Here is a 19,280-nt window from a genome sequence, read left to right as displayed (position 1 = left end):
ACTGAGCATCCACGCTGAGTGAGTGACTGGGAGCAGACCAGGCAAGCTTTTGAGGATCTTAAACTGGGGCTGCTGGAACAGTAATTGCATCCGTTTTACAGTTTGCCAGCATTTTCATATTTGTCACATGGGAATCGGCGATGAAGGTTGTCGACTTTCGGGAATGGAACAAAAGAAGGCTCCTTCACTGCCGAGCTGTTGTTACAATGACTGACTGACAAAAACTAATGAAATAATTCAAGCTAAAATGGAAAAATACATTTTTGGTAATGTATTCAAATAAATATGAGTGTTTAAGAAAAAAACCAAAAACAATAACTGAAACTAAAAAACACATTTTAGAAATATTCGATTACACGTTTTGAAATACCAGGTTTGGCAGATTGTTGGCACATATAAGACATGGCCAGCACTTGCCAGAAATTCCTGGATCGACTTTAGTGTTAGGAAAAGTTGAAACTACATTGAAACCTTTGAAATGAATTTATCTTTATCGATTGTATACATCCAGCAGACTTGAATGCGTGCCAAAACCATCACTTACACACACAATGCCAGTTCGTGTTGTTTGTGCATTTATTCAACACTTTGCGCATGGAACAAATAAAACACATTCACGGTGGCTACGTTTACATTTTTAGTGTCCATGAAAACTGTGCATCCGATCATCATTTTGAATCCGAACTCTGATCGGATTTGAGAAAATGTCGTTCATGTAAACGTATCAGACAACAATTACAATATGACTATGCATATATGAGTCCTTTACACATTGGTCAGCTCGTGAAAACTTCTTTGTCTTCTACACATGCAACACTTGGTGCACATCTCACATTATTATCGTCGAACGTGTGCTTTGTGCAACACGGATGTATATTATGAGTTTGTGTGCCCAATTTTTATATCTATTTGACGCAATAAATGATAGTGTATAGAACTATTCTCGTTCGAACGGAACGATTACAGATGTCGATGAAAGCGAATAAAATCAACTCTTGACGAAACAAGATGGAAGTAACAACAAATTAGGAGTAATTGTGGACACATTGCCCGACATAAAATGAGTTCCATTTCTATTAGGTAACAAATGTCTTTCAAAGTGCAAACAGTTTCTTATCAATATATCAAGTCTTTGGAAATTCCCTACCGCACCACGTGAGCGTTGACGCTTGGTCCGTCCGTCCGTCCGTCTCTGACTCAGCGTCTACAGCAGCTTCCTCATGCGGCAGGTGTGCTCCCCGATGGTCATGGAGGCTTTATCGGTAGAGTTGCTCAGGGCGTTGAGTGCTTCGTTCTGACGTTCCAGCTCCGTGTCTGCCTCCAGGGCCAGGCTCTTCAGCTGGAGCAGCATCTGTACACATATATGCACTTTTCCTCCAAATCTGTCTTTTCAACAAATCCCTTCTGAAAAGCAAACTAACATTGAAAATAAAATCGAACCATACTAAAAAGAATAACCCTGGTTATAACTGACGCCACCACAAAGGTAACAATTCAACAATATGGTGATTTTATTATTTTTTTTTTCAATCACCTGCTTGAGCTCCTGGGCTTCGGTCTGGCTCACGGCAGGCTGGAGGACGTGCACCTGCAGCTGGGACAGTTCACCCGCCGGGATCTCCATGGGGACCTCAATCTCCTGGCCCCCGTGTGGAAAACCTGGGGTGTGGCAGATGGAGAGCTATTAAAAAGAGTGCTTGCATTTTAGTGCCAAGCAGAAGGGCTCTCCAGATGCGTGCTGGTGTTTAATGACAGAGCTACACTGCCACTTAGTGGTCAAACGGTGGAATCAACTGCAGGGTTGGCCAAAGTTTGTGCTCTTCATTTCTAAAACAGAGAAGCGGTCCAAGTATAAAAGCCTGTTTAAAGAAAAAAAAAATAAGAGTATTGGATGAGATTATTCAAATGGAATAAACAATGAACTGTAATGATGAGCAAATGAAGCTTCAAGATGATTCATGAACCTGTATTTTGACCAATCAAAGCAACTGGGATATATTGTAATTGTTCCATTTCACTTCGATTCGAGTTCGTTCCTCACCGTCATGCAAAATGGCCGTGTCTGCCGCATCACACGGCGATGAAGCGGGTGTGGCCCGAAAAGTAGCGTACTCTGCAGAAAACTCCACCTTCTTCTTGTATTGGATCTCCAGCACAGCCAGCGCCTCCGGCATCTTGGCCGACAGCAGCCGGCAGCGGATGTCGGGCCTGCCGATGAAGCGCTGCCCCACCGTGATCTCGTAAGGGCTGTGGACGCGGATCTCATCCACCTCGCTGCGGTCGAAACGGTGCAGCAAACAGCAGGTGGCGTCGCGGACCTCCAGGGAGGACGGTAGAATCACCAAGCAGCCGGGCTTCAAGTCGCAGTTGCCGTCTTTGGATACCACGGCTGGGATGCTGGTGATCACTTTGCTACGCGTGGACGCTTTGGCTGCGTCGGCGGCACGGGCCGCGTCCTCCGCCTTTGCTTCCTGCTGAATCTTCCATGGGAGTTTACTGAAAGGCCACCAGGAAGGAGATTCCAGTTCTGACAAAAGTCTGCAGGAAAAAAAAAGGAGATATTGTACAATGTTAAGATGGTTACATTTTTGCACTGGTAAATGAAAAAATGTCCTACTTATCAGCTACTCCCAGGTCCGAGTCCATCTTCTCCAGGCCTTGCATCATGCTATCAAACTGCTCCCCCTGGTAGCTGAGAACCTTTCCGGTGTCCTCCAAACGTCTCTGGGCCCCAGCCACGAGGTTGATAAGCTCCTGGCCCTTGGAGGGCTCATTCCCAGTGACCCCACCTCTGGTCTCCAGGCCGGAGGGGGACAACAGACGCTCTCTCCAGAAGTGCTCCATCACGTTGTACACCACCACCCGGTTGGGTTTGAGGGAACCGAACCAGTGCTTGACATTGCCCTCCTCTAGCACCGTCAGAGTGCTGAAGATGAAACTAGATGATTCCATTTTTATCTCCATGATGCGGGAGAGGCGGAAACTGGCGAGGGTCTCCTTGGTTTGGTTCGAGACGAAACGCACCGCGCTACGGCTCAGGGACAACGTGCCGTTCTCCCACCTCTTGACCGAGGTGAGGTAGTAGGAGCCGGGCCAGTTGTGGATAGGAGCTTCTCGACTCATTATGGAAGTTGATGAGCGAGCTTTCGGTCCTGCCGCTCACATGCGTACGACGCTCTTTCCTTAAATGAGCTCAAGCGTTCTAAAACCTTAACATATTCAAAATAACAACACAAAATTACGAAACGTTTAGCTTTATCTCGGTGCGTATGTTTATCAAGGAAGTGACGTAAATATTCGAGTGTAGCTGAGTATTGTGTTCGACATCAAATTATTGTTAAGCGATTCAACATTGAGAACAAAATGTTCATATTTTTTTAATAATATTGCGCTAAGTTAAGTCAGAAGTGGTCATAAACTTCATGCTGTTCGATTGTCTGCGACAATGCTTTTTGACAACATTATATTTGACACATTTGCCTTCCTGTCAATTAAATCTTAATAAGTTAAAATATTTTTCAAGGTCAATTTGATAATATTCCTGCTATAGTGTAAGTAAATATTTAATGTTGTTTAGCGTGTTTATCACAACAGAAGTGACGTCATTATAAATGGTGTTGCGCTGTTTACTGTCCGACTTGAAAATCCACTGAGATGATGCGGCAATGCTTTGGGACAAACATTTCGGCTAGCAAAGACAATGTTTTCATCATCATTATTATTTCTGAAATGAAATTTTAGAATGAGTACTACAGCTGCTGCAAGAATATCAGTTACAGCATAGTAAATTAAGTGCAACGATATGGATGTATTCGTTCATTGCCGGGGAGTGTATGATGTCACCTTCACGGAACAATTCTTGGATTATTTCACTTATATGTTTAAACTAAACGTTTATTCTTAATTTGTTGGGGGAAAAAAAATAATCTCGATCCCACCCAATGTTCTCATCACCATGGACAGGGATGCTTACCGCAACTGCTGCAGTCTGGTCAAAATCCCTCGGCAGTCTTACGACCAGTTCTGCTCGTCGCATTTTGTCGACTACATCGACAATGATTTGTCCTACTCCAAATTCTTCAAAAGGTACCTTCTTCCCAATCACCCGTGCGTCTTCTCCAAGCGATTTACCGAGGATTGGAAGTGTAGGAAAGAATGGGTAACAAAGGAGGGCAAGCCTCATTTCCAGAAGCTGCTGCAGGAATTTGGTAAATAATAATGATGAATAATAATACTAAGATATTACTACATCGTTTTAAACCTTTGTTTTTCCTCTCAGGTGAAACTCCTGTTCCTGTGGCCAACTGCAATGCAAAAGAATACAATGCAAATCCCAAACAAGTGATGCCTTTTAAAGAATTCATCCAGTACTGGAAGGAGCACATCCAGAATGGACATTCGTCCCCTAAAGGATGTCTCTATCTTAAAGACTGGCACATGTCCAGGTACAATGCAATGCAAATGTAATACAGTACAAGCATATAGCAATCCATATTCTAAAGTCGTTTTTAAAAGTCTTTTTTTTTGAATGAATGAATGCATAATATTGTTATAGGGACTTTCCAGATCATCATGTTTACACCACTCCCATCTTCTTTACATCGGATTGGCTGAATGAATACTGGGACACACTTGAAGTGGATGACTACCGCTTTGTCTACATGGGGCCCAAAGGATCCTGGTGAATGATCAGGAATTTGTCATTCGGAGAGTTGGCGTGACATTTTTTTCTGAGAAATATTTATTCCTTATTATTTTTTGCCTCTTAAGTGCTAGATCAGCTAAATATTCTTGTGGTTGTTGCCCACAGGACGCCGTTCCATGCCGACGTGTTCCGCTCATACAGTTGGTCGGCCAACATCTGCGGGAGGAAGAAGTGGCTGCTGTATCCTCCCGGACAGGAGGAGTTCCTGAGAGACACGCACGGCAACCTCCCCTATGACGTGACATTGGGAGAACTTCGCGACGGGAGCCTTTTCCCTCACTCCCTGGAGGCTTGCCAACCGCTTGAGATCATCCAGGAGGCTGGTGAAATTATTTTTGTACCCAGCGGATGGCATCATCAGGTTTATAATCTGGTATGATCAGATGAAGGGATTCTAATAGACGACGTCACATGTACTTTTTGTTTTTATCCAAATGATTGTGTTCTTGCAGGAGGACACCATTTCCATCAATCACAACTGGCTGAACGGATGCAACGTGGATATCATGTGGCAGTTCTTGCAGAACGAGCTGTCTTCGGTGCAGAAAGAGATCGGCGAGTGGAGGAACACCATGGATTCATGGCATCAGCACTGTCAGGTACAAAGCGCCATATCCGAAACAGTACGACTGCTCCATTTTCAAAAGACGTTACATGCAGGAAATTATGTGAGGTGGTGAGAAGGTCCAGAGACTCAAGATCCCAAATAGAATTGTTTTATGTTTCACTTCAGGTCATTATGAAGGCCTGCTCTGGCATCGACTATGCGGAGTTTGCGTCGTTCCTCAAAATCGTGGCGGACAACCGCATGACTTTCCTGAACGCCCGCCCGTCCGGAGACGGCGCCGACTACCCGCGCCACCTTTCGGAGGCGCTCGTCACCCTCGGGCCTTACCACGCGGCCTTCGACTTGCAACGTGTGGCCCACATCCTGGAGCTCCTGCTGTGTAACGAGGATTTCAAGCTTCTCGACCACTCGGCGTCCGCCGTGCAGCCGGAAATGCTGCTGCAGCAAATTCGGGACACCATACAGTCCACCAGGGGGCAGCATCTTCTTTATCAAGACTGAGAGGTTAAGTGGTATGCAGATATTTCAGGTGCAAGAATGTGACTACTTTTTAAGCCCCGGTGTCTAAACCAAGCTCGTATCCGTTAAAAGAGTAAAAGCATAGATTTTATTTTCAACTGTTAAGGCAGCACTTCACTTCTACTTACCTTTTGGCTTTTTATATGGTAGTTCTTCATGGTGACCCAGCTGTTGCTTGGTCCAGTGTGAGTGTTAATAGGCAAAATTCAGATATAGGTGTTAGCTAGCAGAAGGCATTCTTGATTGTTTAAATGTCAGCAAAACATAGAATCATATTTCATTGCTTCTGAAACCTCAATGGCCTTGCATTGTTTTGCAATTTTATTTATGCATACTGTTAGGCATATTGGATATAGCTTGAATGCAAACGAAAACATAACATTTGAAGGCACCTTGATACTTCTAAAATATTTATTTCATACAATTAATTAATTAAAACTCTTGACGTTTCATGACATGATTGGTTTGTCGCTGTGAATTGCACGTGTCAATCTCATCATTCGCCCTTTGAAAATAAATAGTCAAGTTGTGACCTTAAAACAGCACTTGAGGCTTCCATTTGAAATGTGTCAGCAGCGTTCATGCAAGTCACATGGAAGCTTGCGAGTCGCTTTTCTCGTTTTCAGGCCACCAGTCGGGCACAGAGGCCTCGAGCGTAACTTGGGTGCCGTCGGCGCATTTGACCGTCAACACCTCCTTAGCGTGAGCCAGGCGGATCAGGCTTAGGCCCCGATGTCCCAGTCCCGCGCGGTGCTTCCCGGCCGGCTTGCCTGACTGCGTTTGTAACGCGGCGTCCTCCTCCAGGCCTTGGATGGGCGCCGACGAGCGTACTGGCATGAGACGCTTGCGGATCACGCCGGTGTGATGAGTCCTGGCTGTCAGCTCCTGGCCGATGTAGCAGCCCTTGCTGAAACTGATGCCTTGCATGTAGACTAAGTTAGATTCCAGTGGTAGCGCCACCCCTGGAGGAAGGTCTTTCACTCCCTCTGGAAGTCCTGGACAACAATGACAACAGACAACAAAGAAGACATGCTTTGTAAGTTCACATTCATCACGAGAAGAAAAGGACTACTCATAATTATTCATAACATATGTATTGCTACCAATAATAATATTTTTTAAATATTTAGCGCTTACCTATGGAATAGCGATGCCTGTTGTACTCCTCCGTGTCTCCTTTCTGACATGACGGGATCACATCTAAAGGGTCCACTTGACTTTCCAGAACCAATCTCCAGCCCATGTCCTGTGTCCGAGGGTCCGTCTCCCACGCAATGGCCTTTTCTGGCGAGGAGAGCTCGGGCTTTCTGAAACGTTGGCTCCGACTTTGTTGGAAGGGCAGCACGGCCCACGCGAAAAGGTCTGGACACGAATTAATGTCGATCTTCCTGCGGATCTTGTAGACTTTGAGGTGTCTCAGAAGAGAATCCGTCATGGTGCTGTCGCACTCCAGGAGGACTCCACTTCCCGTTGTCCCTTCCCTATGCATGGAATAAAATACAAGAGAAAAATCATTCCCAAGTCCGTCCATTTTATCTTAATATCGACAGAACATGCAGAAAATGCAGGACCACCCACACTATTAAATGCTGTGTTCATTACTATCGGGAAAATAGGAATTATGTATGGATGGAGGGACATAACCTTCAAACATTACCGAGTTTTCGCCAACGCACCAACATTCCCGCCACTCACGACGACCACTCACCTATACATCACGATGTCATAGAGCGTTCTCCCTTGTACGTTGAGCATATGAGTATACATGGCCCCGACGGCGGCCTCCTCCAACCGGTACATGTCGTTGGTAACCAGCCCCTGAAGAAAGGCGCTAACTTCCGCTCCTTGGACCCGGACCAGCGCCCTGTGGCCCAAGCGGTAGCACGCTAGCTTTACCGGCGCGGCCGGCTCGTCAAGCGCCGCCTGGCTGTACCTCATCACCCGGAGACCCGCTCGAGGCGAAACGCCGAAACCGGCGTTTTTGCTCACGACGATACTGAAGCGATGGCTGAAGGTGAGCGCCCGCCTCACGATACAAGATAGCTTCATGGTGACAGTGTACTGCGTGAGGGAAAAAACGAAAGTCGGCTTAGTTAAATAAGAGTTGTGGGCACTGGGCAGTTACGCATTATAGGACATTACAGAGGTCGCCATTTTTGTTTACCCACAATCCTTTGCTTCGTGATGACAGTTGAGCACGTGGGAGAGCTGAATGTCAATAAGCGCTTCGTCGGGATGACTCAAGTCAACTCACACTTGTTTTTATTAGCTCCTTAAATTAAATGTCCAATCCTTCTGGCTCATAAATTACTGCGGGAAACACAGAGTTAACCAATAACTTTATTTTCTTTTCCAGAGGAAAATACAAGAACAGTCTTGAAAAGTTTGAGGCACTTTGATGAATGATAAACGTGAAGGCAGGATTAAACGTGAAAATCCATTTTAAAAGCACAACATAAGGATCTGTAGTTTCTTTGATAAAGGTGGGTTCTCTATTGTAACCTATGTAAAGCATGCATCTTCTTTAGATAGCAAAAAGACGGTATAAATTCACAATTTCTCTTGCTTTTAAAATGTGATTTTTTTTGGGAGGGGGGTCATGCAGTGACTGAAAACGAATGGTTCTGTTAGCAGGAGAGCATTCAGGAACATGATGATTCTTTCTCAAAATATGTCACATGTAATCTGGTTCCAGCAACACTCATTCATACTATCCATAGTATCAAAGTTAAACCCATTCATATTATATACCCTTCTTCCCGAAAACAATCAGCAGTCATCCCTCCCAAGAATTCGGCTAATAAATCCAGCTTGGCAGCAGTCAATGAATTGCTCGTAACACTCTTGGTTTCTGTTTAGTTAAGTTAGAGACAACCAACTAGTTGCATGTTATACCACAAAATGACACTGAAAGATAACAAAGAGAATTCTAGACAGTTTTCTCCGCTATGTTTTGTAATCCTTAAAATGATCTGATTGTTGTCCAAAGTAGCGCAGGTCTTCAAGTCCAGTCCTTAATACAGAACTGTTGAAATAGAAAATATTTTAGATCCAGACAGAAGTTTTTCCATTTTTTACAATGGTGGCTGCTTTCTCCGTGGCTGACTTGGGCCTGGCGCCTTGCTTCTCCTGAACCGTGTTGACACGATTTTGCTCCGCCGTGTTCACCCCGGACACGGGGCTGCTGGTTCTGGAGGTCTGCTGGTGATTTTTCGTTTGATATGTCTGAAAGGCCATGTCCAGCTGTTCCTGGGCCACCCGCAAGTGGCGATGAAGGCTCGCCAGGTCGGAGGGGATATTCTCGTCTGGACTGGTGCACTGCTGCTCCTGGGCCACGTTGGCCATGTTCTGCTCGTGGGTGGTGATGAGACTGTTGGGCATCCTGCTGGACTTGTCTGTCTTCATCACAAGGTTGTATCCGGGAGGGGAGGCGGGGATGTTGCGGGAGAAGGGGTAGCCGAAACTCCGCCGACCCCGGTTCCTCTTTAGGCGCAGGGTGTCTCGAAAAGTGCCGATTCCCAGGTGAAGCATCTCGCAAACGTTCAAGATGAGGCAGAGGCAACTTACGACATACATGATGAGAAGGAAGATTGTTTTCTCAGTGGGCCTGGAGACAAAGCAGTCCACTCGGTGCGGACAGGGGATCCGGTTGCACACAAAGGAAGGTCTAACTTGAAAGCCATACAGGAGGTACTGTCCCGCAAGGAAAGCAATCTCAAAGACGGCTCGTGACAAGAGCTGAAGAACATAGATCCGCATCAGACCCTCTTGAAGGATTCTTCGGCGACCGTCGTGCTTTGGCTGCTCTTTCGCCAGCTCGATTTTGGACTCGGGACCCTCCAACGTGTCTTCGTAGATCATCGGCTCGGCGTCGTCATCTTCCCCCTCCAAGACGTCCTCCAGATGGTGACTTCCCCGCCATCTCGAGTGAGCCGGCGGCTTTTTGCGGATCCTGTGACCCCTTCGCCGCTCCAGCTCGGAGGAGCGAGCGATCTTGTGGATGGCGTAGCCCATGTACATGATGGAGGGTGTGGAGATCATGATGATCTGGAAGACCCAGAAGCGCACATGGGAGAGCGGCGCAAAGGCATCGTAGCACACGTTGTCACAACCCGGCTGCTTGGTGTTGCAGGTGAACTTGGTCTGCTCGTCCGAGTAGATGGACTCCCCCCCGACGGCCGTGAGCACGATGCGGAAGATGATGAGCACGGTCAGCCACACTTTGCCCACAAACGTGGAGTGGTTGTGGATCTCTTCGAGCAGACGCGTGAGAAAGCTCCAACTCATGTTGCCCTTGCTACCTTTTCAACCAGAGTCTGTGGCGAGAAGAAAAAAAAAAGCAGTCATGAAATGTAGGAACTTGAAATCTTTTGCTTGTCTGGTAACGTGGTCATTTTCATTGGTAGCGTGCTACTTTTTGAGCAGTGCAGAAAAAAAAGAAATATTTGGCCTTCTTTCTCTTCACAGTCTTTTTGATGCGACGATGAGTTCACGGTGCCCCGTGCTCCCCGGCGCGGGATGTGCCATCTCCCCTGCCATCTGAGGGAACAGGAGAGGCTCTGGCGTGACCCAACAGTCCCACCCCCACACACCCCCTTATGATCCAGCACTGCCGACACTGGGGAAGCCTTTGGCCTCGTGGAGACAGATGGCATCAATGGTGGGTAAGTGTGCCTCAGGATGGCATGACATGCGGGGCCGCCTCGCCATGAATACTTCCATACAAATTTCAACGTTAAAGTGACTACGATGCGCTTGAGGTCAGCTGATGTCATCCAAAACGGCGCAAGGAGAGCTTTGAGTCATTTAAACAGACTTTTCGTCTTCTACATTACTCTAAAATGAACACAATGTGTTACTATGTTGTTATTTAAAAAAAAAATACTGTTACAAATATTCGAAATCTTTTAGTATTTTACGGGAATTGTTATGCTTAAAATGTCGGGGTCCTCAACATTTTCTTCAAGGTCAACGTGAACAGTAGTAGACCTCTGTAATATTGTTAGCAGATGATAAAGTACATAAGTGAATAACTAGTAATTAAAAAAGAGTTTCATCTAATAAAATACAAGTTAGATTTAAAAAATATATTATTAAAAACAGCAGATTTAAAAAATATAACATTCATTGTTCATATGGATGTTCTAAATCTGTAGAACCTACTGAGTGATATGTGTCAAAAATTAAGGCATTTAAATTTGCCGTCTCTTATGTTCGAAATGACGAAACCAAATTTTAGGTGACAGTGTGATGCAGTGCGGTTGCGCCATTGCAAAAAACAGCCAAGCTAAATATTGTCATATGAACCCCTTTTTTTGTTTGTATTATTGGACCTCCATAGATGCCTATTGAACTCTAACTGCTATACTACGTATTCTTTTGCTATTTTATGATCAGGACGGAGTAACAGCAATGTGTAAATACTCTTATTAATTTATACAAACATAATTGCTCCATCAGAGCACAGACACAGCACATAGAGCTGCTCATTTTCCATTACAACGAGATCTGCTAAAAACAAAAAACCCACCTGGAGAAGTGGCAAATTCATTTCCCGTCCTAAAGATCCCCCTTTAGGTCTTCTGCCCAATCCAGGGCGTAGAACACCACCTCCATCCTAAAAGTCCCAGACCCCTTCAAAACCCTCCAAAAACACGTTCGACTTTCTTTTTGGATCAATTTTCCTTCCTCACATTCTTGCCGGTGTCTGGATTCTGTTACACCGGCTTTCTGAGCATGTCAGAAGTCTTACTAATAAAAAGGAAGAACAATAGGAAAAAAAATCCTCCTCTGGCAGAAGACCCTCATTCAAGAGTTGATATGAACACCGACGTGAGGGAGCGTGTTCATTCCCACACACTTGGAGCTCATGTGCAACATTTGTAACACAGACCATGAGGGTTCCTCACGTTTTCTCTCCTCTCTCTCTCTTTCTCTCTCTCTCTGTATATATACACCTCACTCCTTCGCTCTTTCACTCTCTTGCCATCTCTCTCCTTATAGCTTAAGCTACACACACACCTATGCAATCTGACGAGGCTCAATAAGAGTCGTGTTGGTTTTAATTGAAATTAAAATGAAGCTTTTACAAAACGAGATTGTTAAAATATTACAAGAGTAAAGGTATATTTGCTTGAGGGGGGGGAAAAATCGCAATATTGTAAAAATGAATTTGTGTTTATTTAACGGAAAATTGAAAATTAGGATTTGGACAATCGAGGTCACTTTGGGCTGAGTTTTCAGGCCGAAGCGTAGCACCGTGCCTGAAACAAAAAAATATAGACACGGCTCAGATTTTAGAGACATGAGAGGCTTGAGTGTAGATCCGCTCAGTCACGTCGTAATGATAATATTTACATCTTCCATCTTGGAGCATGGACAAGCTTGCTGTCATATTCGGGAAGGGATCCGTCAAAAGAGAAATTGACAGATGGCGGTTTCGTATCCAGCTTGTATCTGGTCATCGTCACAGCGGCCATAAAATGCTAAAAAATAAATTGATTGGGAGGCAGAAAAATACTTCACTAGGTGCCATCAAAACAGGATCATACTTTTATTGCTTTAGCCTGATGCCAAAAACGGCAGACTAATGAGTTTTCAGCAAATAACCTCTGGAGAGAAGAAAAAAAAAAGATTTTAGGAATCTGCACCACCCGCAGATTGTAACATCACATCAACGTGATTGTCTCAGATTTGTCAGTGGAGAAGCAACAAGACGAGAGGATCTTAGTGCTGTCTGAGTAGTTTCCAGTCCAAAGAAAAGCCACGCGGCCCTGCGGGACTCGTCGCCTCGCAGGCTGCCCTCTCCGTGTGACGAAGGAGATGTGGCGTAGCTAGCACCCCCCCCGGTAAGAAGACGGGCCACGCTGCTGGAGTGAGCAGTGGGGATTTTGACATGTGCAATCCCGCGGGGACAAATAAGCACGTGGTTGGCTAATCTTTCTCCCTCCCTTCAACTTTCAACACTTTTCTCCCTGCTGCTTCTTCCCAAAATCTTCGCCTCGTCCAAATGACGCAGATGGCTGATAAGTGAACATTGCCAGGCAGTCAAAGTCAACGTCGCTTTGAGTGAGCGTTCCTCGACAGTGAGTGGAAGTGGCTGCCCGTGACGGACAATTAACACTCGCAGGTTGCAGTGATTTAATGAAACATGATACTGACACCAACATCCTCGCTTGAAATAGAGCTATTTGACACATAACCTTTTGTTTCACCCCCTGCACTGATCAGAAAAATGAACATTTTTTGCCTTTGGCATTTTTGAATTTGGAAAGCCAATTTGATGTCAGGAATAATAATGAGAGAATGATGGTATGTTTGATGATCATCAGTAGTTAAATGAAAACCACTCTGACAATATCGACCAAACCTCACCTATTTTTTTTTTTTTTTTTTAAACAGAAAATGTCAAATAATTATCACATATTGAATCTCTCCAGACAGTACAAATGTACCTAATAGAACGGCCAATCATCGAACCAGTTTCTCTGTCTCCAAACACTCCAAAAGTCAAAGTGGCTCCAAGCCCAACTCGCAGCAGATTCGGAGCAATGACAACAAAGACGCTCACCCTGGTGTCCTTTGATAATTCGGGCTGGTCTAGCTTTAGGACAGCGTGCTTCATGTTGATAACTATTGATTGAAGCGCCCGCAGCTTTTCTCCTGTAAGACATGCTTTGACATTGCTCGCCATCCAAGGTCTGGCTAGCAACGTGCTGCACCCAAACGGCACTCTTGAATATTCATAAGGTTATAATGGAGGGCTTTTGTGTTGTCACCCAAACATATTGCGTAAAAATGTTAAAATAATGAGCAATTACAATTTTCTTCCACATATATGGTTGTAAAAAAAGTTGTCAAATGATTTGAATAACTTCAAAGCAAGAATCATTTTTTTAACAAGACCCCACTAGGAGACAGGCCTCGGCATTGTTGTTTTTCAAGCGGGCTTCACCTTTAAGAGGTCAGTGTGAGCTGTGAGCGTTGGCAGCGTAGCCCAACGAAGATGTCGACAACTCTCCTTGGCCGCCGCCAATGTCATCACGTCTTTTTTTTTTTTTTAAGCTGCGCTGAGCAGAGTTGATGCGAGCAGACTGCGGGGCTGTGGAGGTCTACGTTTATGTAACGGATCGAGCTGCCCCCATATGACTCGGAAATCTCCCCCCCCCTCTTGGAGAAGAGTGACACAAGACACCAGAACATGCAACTGCTCCCGCGCTGCCTGTGCTGTGTGGCACTATCATTAAAATGTTTGGGTGGGAGGGGTGCGGTTGAGAGATGGGAGGGGGGGGGGGGGTGTATCCCATAGGGTGCCTAAGAGTGGTGGCAGTCCTATCTCATTTGTTCATCCGGCTCTTCGTTTTCTCAGCCGAGCCTATCCTACCCGCGGGCCCAGCGAGTCCCGTGCCAGTTTGACTAAGGCCCGGCTCCACTGAAGCGACGGAGATGAAAAGAGCCTTGAGGTGGGGGCGCCAGCAAAACTTGCACTGCGTCTCGCGCACATGAGCCCCGGCTGCTGGCTTCACGCGTGAGCGTGTCGCTGTTCTAACATCTCCCACCCAAATAGACAACGGGAGTCACCGTGCCCAGTCGGCGTACAACCTGCTGGCATATCTGGCAATTTAGTAGCCACTTGTACGAGACTGCACAGTGCTTTTTATTTTTTATTTCTCCACGTCACTTTGAATTCTTTTTCATAGTTGAATTCATATTTTGCCATTTTTAATCTTTCTCATCTTTCTGTGGCTAACGCCGTTTTCCCATCAGGGCACTAAAATCCAACTTCGTATCTAAAGGAAGGCAAGAACAAAGCTTTGCCTGCAGAGCATAGTAAAGGGGGGGGGGGGCGGTCTTCATCTTTGACATTATCTTGTCTTAACCAGCCGTGTCATGGGGTGCGAGCAAGGGCACGCCCGGAGGAACGGCAGACCTCGTCAGGGTCATTTGCAGTAGCAGAGAAATGTTAACTGCATCTTGCTCCTCTTCCTCCTGCTTCTTCTTTCGATGCCCCAGTCCAACTCAGTGAAGTACCAACAGCGCAGGGGGCGCCACGGGGAATCTCCCACACTCGCTCGCTGGCACTTTATTCACGCAACGACAGCTCCTACTATGTGCACATTATATCGGTTTCTCGTCAGCAGATGATGCATGACTCATCTTTTGAAGGCCGTGATAAGCGTGTCTGAGGTTAATCATTGACATGAGGTCAAGGTCACACGATGAGTGCACAAAGGGCGGTTAAGGACTGGTTTTGAAAATGTTATGAAGAACTCAAAAGGAGTTGCTTCTTTTTTTTGTTTTTCTTGTTATTGCAACTTGTGGCCACGAGATGGGAACTATTTTTCAATAGGAAGCTCCTCCTCCATAGTTTACAGAAGTTTGTTTTTCCTGACGTGAGAAGACTGTTCTAAAGAATATATTTGTACTGTATTATGAGAGTTTTTAAAGATAGGACTCTCAAATTTATTGAAAAATATTTGAATTGAAAATATTTGTCAAACCGATATTTTAAATGAACAAACTAACAAACATTATACTGCTGTTAATTTTTTTTATATAAAATTTCTTGGCCTTGTTTTGATCCCATTTGAAAATTAATATTTTTTCAAAAATATTTTGGTTTTGTACGGTGCGTTAAATATATTGACCTGGCCATGACTTGAGGGAGAAAATTAAAAAAGGACATTATTGAAATTATTATTTTTTTTAATGGTTAAACATGCAGCGGGTCTGGTTGACCTGTATAAGTTTTTGGTGTCCCAGAAAAAATAACCCGAGAACATTTTTGGGTGTACAAAAGTACAAACATAAACAGGAGGGTTAACTATTTTTTGTCCCGTCGAGGGATCTTTAACTGGATAAATGGGACCATGACCTATCATGTGGCCTGCTGCGCCGTGGTGGGATGACAAACAGTCCAGGTGCAACGACCCCAGCGAGTATGTAAACAAACGGACATAACACTGTAAGAATGCAAACAAGTACCACAGCAGATTCTTTGTCGTGTCAAAAGGCTGATCAAGGGCCCTCGCAGTCCTACGCTAAAGCTAAATGTGACGCAACAATTGGGTCACAGATTTTACCTAGCAATCGTTGATCTTTCCAAATATCACACACACACACCGTCCGAATTCGCGTCACGAGCAAGCTACTCCAAAAGTGCCTTCCTTACCTGTCCACTTGGATAGAGCGGCGATCTTTTGCACGTTTTATGGATGAGCATGCTGAGCGAGTGTCCAGAGGCATTGTCGCAACAACAGCAAGTGAGACAATGGCTCATTTCTCATCAAAAGCGATCCCCACCAAGTACAGGCAGCTCTCTCAGGAGAGCAGAGAAGCCCTCCGTCAAGGCCTCCATTGTTTGCCCGCCACTCTGACACTTTCTTTAGGAATCATTTTCACTACAGCTCCATTCATGTTTTTTTTTTTGTAAATCTGTCAGCAGGATGGAGGCAAAAAAGCAGCCACCAGATTGGACGGGCTCTCTCGCTTTCCAAAATCCATTCATTCAATTTAGACAATAGCACAAGATATTGTTGCAGCTAATGTTAAAGCAATGCTGCTTTGTTGCGAATGCTTCTTTGGCAGTTTTCCAAAGGTTATTCCCAAAGGCATTTTTTCCTCAGCTGGGTGCAGAGGACATTTTTTTTTTCTTTTGTTGACACAAATCTAGCCGGACTCCTCTTTTTGTCAAAACAAAAGCCACGCTTCTTCTTTGACTTTATGTGTCACTTCTTTCTGATGCTCAGCTATGAAATGGAGCCATCAAACTTCAATGACATAAAGTTGCAACAAACACGAAATGACGACGGAGACTAAGTAGGTGGCATGTTGTATTTTAATGCTTTAGATGACATCAAAAGTAAGATTTATTTTCTGACGTAAGAATGTCATACCCAGTTTGATGACGCTGTAACTGTTGGGTTCATTCAGCGGATATCAAAAAAGATTGGCCAACATCTTGGAGCAAATGTATTGTACAATGTATGAAAGTGTAGATGCCAAAGTCCAGTTGCGTACGCCGATTACAGTAGATGAAAAGTTCAAATACAACACGCAACAACTTTATGAACCCTCACCGCCTCTCAAATTGGATAACCGATGATGTTTGACGTCAATGAATAAGTCAATAAACCACTTCCTTAAATAACGCAGCCACTGATTGACGAGTCGCTAATCACAGCGTCAAAGGGCCATAGGTACTAGTTAATTAGCGGCTGGTTTATTTCTATACTTGTGTGCTAGTTACAAAGGCTAACGTGATACTGAAAACATGGACTGTACAGTAAATAAATATTTTATAACGGAGATACAGACAGGTACTTCTTGTGCATTGCATTTGATTTCTGCCCTTGGAATTATCACACAATCATTAACCATTCTGATGAAACACAAGCAGACACTTTTTTTTTCATACTTTATTTTATGAGGAAGGTTTATGCTGAACACATTGTGTTGATCTGAGACTAAAACACAAACCAAGTGAAACAAAAGTATGTGAGACTACATACTAGTTTTGTATCAAATTGACAGCAGTTACATTTATATATAATTACAACTGCTTTGTTGATTTTTTTAATAAATACATGCTTCCATAATCATTTGAAACTTAATCCTGAGGCAAACCCGCCAAGTATGTCAAGCGGTCCGACTAAAGGTTTGTGCAAACCAGATTGAGCACGCAAAAAGATGATCTGCTAATTTGGCACACCCACGATTGCATCTGACAAATTGGGAAAACTGTGCAATCGAGCAAAATGATTAGTTTTGTGACGCAATGTGCTAATTCATCAGACCGAGACAAATTGTGGTGGCGGATTTTTCTTCGTTTACATGCTGTGTCTGAAAGCCAGGTGGCCAATTTTTGGGATGGTGGTAGATCAGGCCGACTTGACTGCATCTTTAATATCTGAGTCTGTATCGAAAGGGAACTTCTCTGTCGGGGTGCATGGTTCCAAATCCCCAACGCCGGACATCTATTTCGGGGACCTCTGTTTTGGGATCCAGAAGCTCAAACTCAAAGTAGACCAGCATGAGGAAGATGAACTGCTTGAGCTCGTTATTGGCAAAAAAGCGGCCGGGGCAGATTGAGACCCCGGCGCCCCAGGGCATGGTGTAGTATTTCACCTTCTTGCCGTCTTTGTAAAACTCCGTCTTCTTGTTCCCTTCGAGATTGAGAAAGCGGTCGTACTTGAAGGACAGCGGGTCAGGGTGGACGCCCGGGTCCATGTGCACGCAAGTGTATGGGAAGACCGCCACCCTGTCCCCCTTGCGGATGTGGTACTCTCGGCCGTCTGCCATCTTCAGTGACATGTCCTGGAGCACGCCCCTGACGAGAAGGGGCGCGGCGCGGAGTCTTAGGGTCTCCTCTACGACGCTGTCCAGGATGGTGGTCTTCAACAGCATCTCGTACGTCACGTTCAGTAATGGCCCGCCGGGCTTCACTTCCTGGCCCGACTCACGGACGATCCGGTCCACCTCTGCCGTGACGGCCGTCATGGCATCCGGGTTCTTCATGATGTACATCAGCAGCCAGAAAGCAGATGGACCCGTGTTGCTCTGCGAGGCCCACAGGAGTAGTAACATGTACCTGTCGATCATGGCCTTGTCCATGCCCATCTCCTCCCGCACCTGCTGCATTTCCCACACCCAACCGCTGGTGTTGTCTTTACTCTTCACCTTGTGCACCGCCAAGGTATCCCAGAAGTATTCCAGGAGCCCTCGCGCTTCCAGTTTCTTCTTGGGAGGCAGGATGCCGTACGAAAGGTTGGGGAAGAGCTGATCGTACGCACGGAACTTGTAGAACAAGGCCTCCGATTCCACCCTGTCCTTCTCTTTGGCCTTTTCCAAGCCTTCCTCGGACTTGGAGGACTCATTTCCATACAGGGCCAGGTAGCCCGCCCTGAACACGATATTGTAGCAGTACATGAAAAGGCCATCCTCTGTCCAGGCACGCTGCTCTTTGCCGATGTTGTGCAGCATCAGGTCCTGAAGGTTGTTCGTCATGGACTGTGTGAGGACCTCCAACCCGTCCCCTTTCAGATACTTGTTGCTGGATTGCTGCAGGTGATGATGCTCGCTGTGAGGTGACCAGTAGCCAAAGACCCTGTGCACTAGTTGCTTGGCGTACTTGTTGAAGTCCAGCTTCTCCCGGCTCTCCTTGACAAACGGTCCGAAGGACAAGGGGTCCTGCAGGAAGGTGACGTAGAAGCCGCTCAGCTGGAGGGTGAAGACGTCGCCATGCTTTTCCTGCATCCTCCGCAGGAACTTAAACATGTTCCTGCGGAACTCCAAGACGTGGCCCAGCCAAGGGAGGAGACCCTTGTCCAGAGGGGGCTCTCCTGGCCTCTGCCGTCTGAACACCCCAAGAAGATACAATCCTCCCATCAGTGCCGTGAAGAGCGCAACAAGTATCGGCAGCACCGGCCCACCCATGACTGATCCCTCTGACAGAACAAGTATACTTCGGAAAGAAGATCCATGGCCAGA

The 19,280-nt window shown here is 45.6% G+C and overlaps 5 protein-coding genes and 1 long non-coding RNA gene across 9 annotated transcripts; 2 read left to right on the top strand and 4 right to left on the bottom strand.

Annotated features, from left to right (window-relative positions):
• Nucleotides 1–562: 562 nt before the first annotated feature.
• On the bottom strand, nucleotides 563–3,289 carry snap47 (synaptosome associated protein 47). The gene is made up of 4 exons (XM_085930185.1): nucleotides 2,618–3,289; nucleotides 2,042–2,538; nucleotides 1,535–1,659; nucleotides 563–1,351 (listed from the first exon to the last, which is right to left on the bottom strand). Exons 1-4 carry the CDS (start codon nucleotides 3,121–3,123, stop codon nucleotides 1,205–1,207), a joined length of 1,275 nt encoding a protein of 424 aa, XP_085786311.1. The 5' UTR covers nucleotides 3,124–3,289; the 3' UTR covers nucleotides 563–1,204.
• Nucleotides 3,290–3,643: 354 nt separating this feature from the next.
• On the top strand, nucleotides 3,644–6,750 carry jmjd4 (jumonji domain containing 4). The gene is made up of 6 exons (XM_085931031.1): nucleotides 3,644–4,208; nucleotides 4,280–4,445; nucleotides 4,556–4,681; nucleotides 4,811–5,078; nucleotides 5,158–5,304; nucleotides 5,439–6,750. Exons 1-6 carry the CDS (start codon nucleotides 3,956–3,958, stop codon nucleotides 5,772–5,774), a joined length of 1,296 nt encoding a protein of 431 aa, XP_085787157.1. The 5' UTR covers nucleotides 3,644–3,955; the 3' UTR covers nucleotides 5,775–6,750.
• Nucleotides 6,120–8,021, bottom strand: iba57 (iron-sulfur cluster assembly factor IBA57). Of its 4 annotated transcripts, none has more exons than XM_085931040.1 (5): nucleotides 7,957–8,021; nucleotides 7,726–7,853; nucleotides 7,501–7,656; nucleotides 6,930–7,273; nucleotides 6,120–6,787 (listed from the first exon to the last, which is right to left on the bottom strand). In XM_085931040.1, the coding sequence occupies exons 2-5, from the start codon at nucleotides 7,839–7,841 to the stop codon at nucleotides 6,381–6,383; spliced, it is 1,023 nt and encodes a 340-aa protein (XP_085787166.1). In that variant the 5' UTR covers nucleotides 7,842–7,853; nucleotides 7,957–8,021; the 3' UTR covers nucleotides 6,120–6,380. The 4 variants fall into 4 exon arrangements, with proteins under 4 accessions (XP_085787166.1, XP_085787167.1, XP_085787164.1 ...); XM_085931041.1 differs by having other exon boundaries at nucleotides 7,961–8,021; XM_085931038.1 differs by having other exon boundaries at nucleotides 6,124–6,787; nucleotides 7,501–7,853.
• Nucleotides 7,499–16,123, top strand: LOC147046095 (uncharacterized). The gene is made up of 3 exons (XR_015068261.1): nucleotides 7,499–7,806; nucleotides 10,260–10,456; nucleotides 15,636–16,123. It is a non-coding gene; the product is annotated as an uncharacterized LOC147046095 (long non-coding RNA).
• Nucleotides 8,118–11,695, bottom strand: gjc2 (gap junction protein gamma 2). Its single transcript, XM_085931037.1, has 2 exons — nucleotides 11,323–11,695; nucleotides 8,118–10,108 (listed from the first exon to the last, which is right to left on the bottom strand). The coding sequence occupies exon 2, from the start codon at nucleotides 10,077–10,079 to the stop codon at nucleotides 8,838–8,840; it is 1,242 nt and encodes a 413-aa protein (XP_085787163.1). The 5' UTR covers nucleotides 10,080–10,108; nucleotides 11,323–11,695; the 3' UTR covers nucleotides 8,118–8,837.
• Nucleotides 16,124–17,237: 1,114 nt separating the features above from the next.
• On the bottom strand, nucleotides 17,238–19,247 carry LOC147046094 (5-beta-cholestane-3-alpha,7-alpha-diol 12-alpha-hydroxylase-like). Its single transcript, XM_085930152.1, has one exon. The coding sequence runs from the start codon at nucleotides 19,224–19,226 to the stop codon at nucleotides 17,694–17,696; it is 1,533 nt and encodes a 510-aa protein (XP_085786278.1). The 5' UTR covers nucleotides 19,227–19,247; the 3' UTR covers nucleotides 17,238–17,693.
• Between the last annotated feature and the right edge of the window lie 33 nt (nucleotides 19,248–19,280).

This window comes from Syngnathus leptorhynchus, chromosome 14 (assembly GCF_054491065.1).
Source record: "Syngnathus leptorhynchus isolate UIUO chromosome 14, UIUO_Slep, whole genome shotgun sequence".
NCBI lineage: Eukaryota > Metazoa > Chordata > Actinopteri > Syngnathiformes > Syngnathidae > Syngnathus > Syngnathus leptorhynchus.
This window is presented reverse-complemented; position numbering and strand designations above follow the sequence as displayed.

Excerpts from the sequence above, each read along its gene's own strand:
- snap47 (XM_085930185.1), bottom strand. The coding sequence starts at position 3,123 with ATGAGTCGAGAAGCTCCTATCCACAACTGGCCCGGCTCCTACTACCTC. Across the intron at positions 1,660-2,041 it reads CACGGCCATTTTGCATGACG|GTTTTCCACACGGGGGCCAG; the intron begins GTGAGGAACGAA and ends GCCACACCCCAG. Across the intron at positions 1,352-1,534 it reads AAGCCCAGGAGCTCAAGCAG|ATGCTGCTCCAGCTGAAGAG; the intron begins GTGATTGAAAAA and ends ATATGTGTACAG.
- iba57 (XM_085931038.1), bottom strand. The coding sequence starts at position 7,841 with ATGAAGCTATCTTGTATCGTGAGGCGGGCGCTCACCTTCAGCCATCGC. Across the intron at positions 7,274-7,500 it reads TATGACATCGTGATGTATAG|GGAAGGGACAACGGGAAGTG; the intron begins GTGAGTGGTCGT and ends TTCCATGCATAG. Across the intron at positions 6,788-6,929 it reads CAGGCATCGCTATTCCATAG|GACTTCCAGAGGGAGTGAAA; the intron begins GTAAGCGCTAAA and ends ATTGTTGTCCAG.
- LOC147046094 (XM_085930152.1), bottom strand. The coding sequence starts at position 19,226 with ATGGGTGGGCCGGTGCTGCCGATACTTGTTGCGCTCTTCACGGCACTG.
- jmjd4 (XM_085931031.1), top strand. The coding sequence starts at position 3,956 with ATGGACAGGGATGCTTACCGCAACTGCTGCAGTCTGGTCAAAATCCCT. Across the intron at positions 4,446-4,555 it reads AAAGACTGGCACATGTCCAG|GGACTTTCCAGATCATCATG; the intron begins GTACAATGCAAT and ends ATATTGTTATAG. Across the intron at positions 5,305-5,438 it reads CATGGCATCAGCACTGTCAG|GTCATTATGAAGGCCTGCTC; the intron begins GTACAAAGCGCC and ends GTTTCACTTCAG.
- gjc2 (XM_085931037.1), bottom strand. The coding sequence starts at position 10,079 with ATGAGTTGGAGCTTTCTCACGCGTCTGCTCGAAGAGATCCACAACCAC.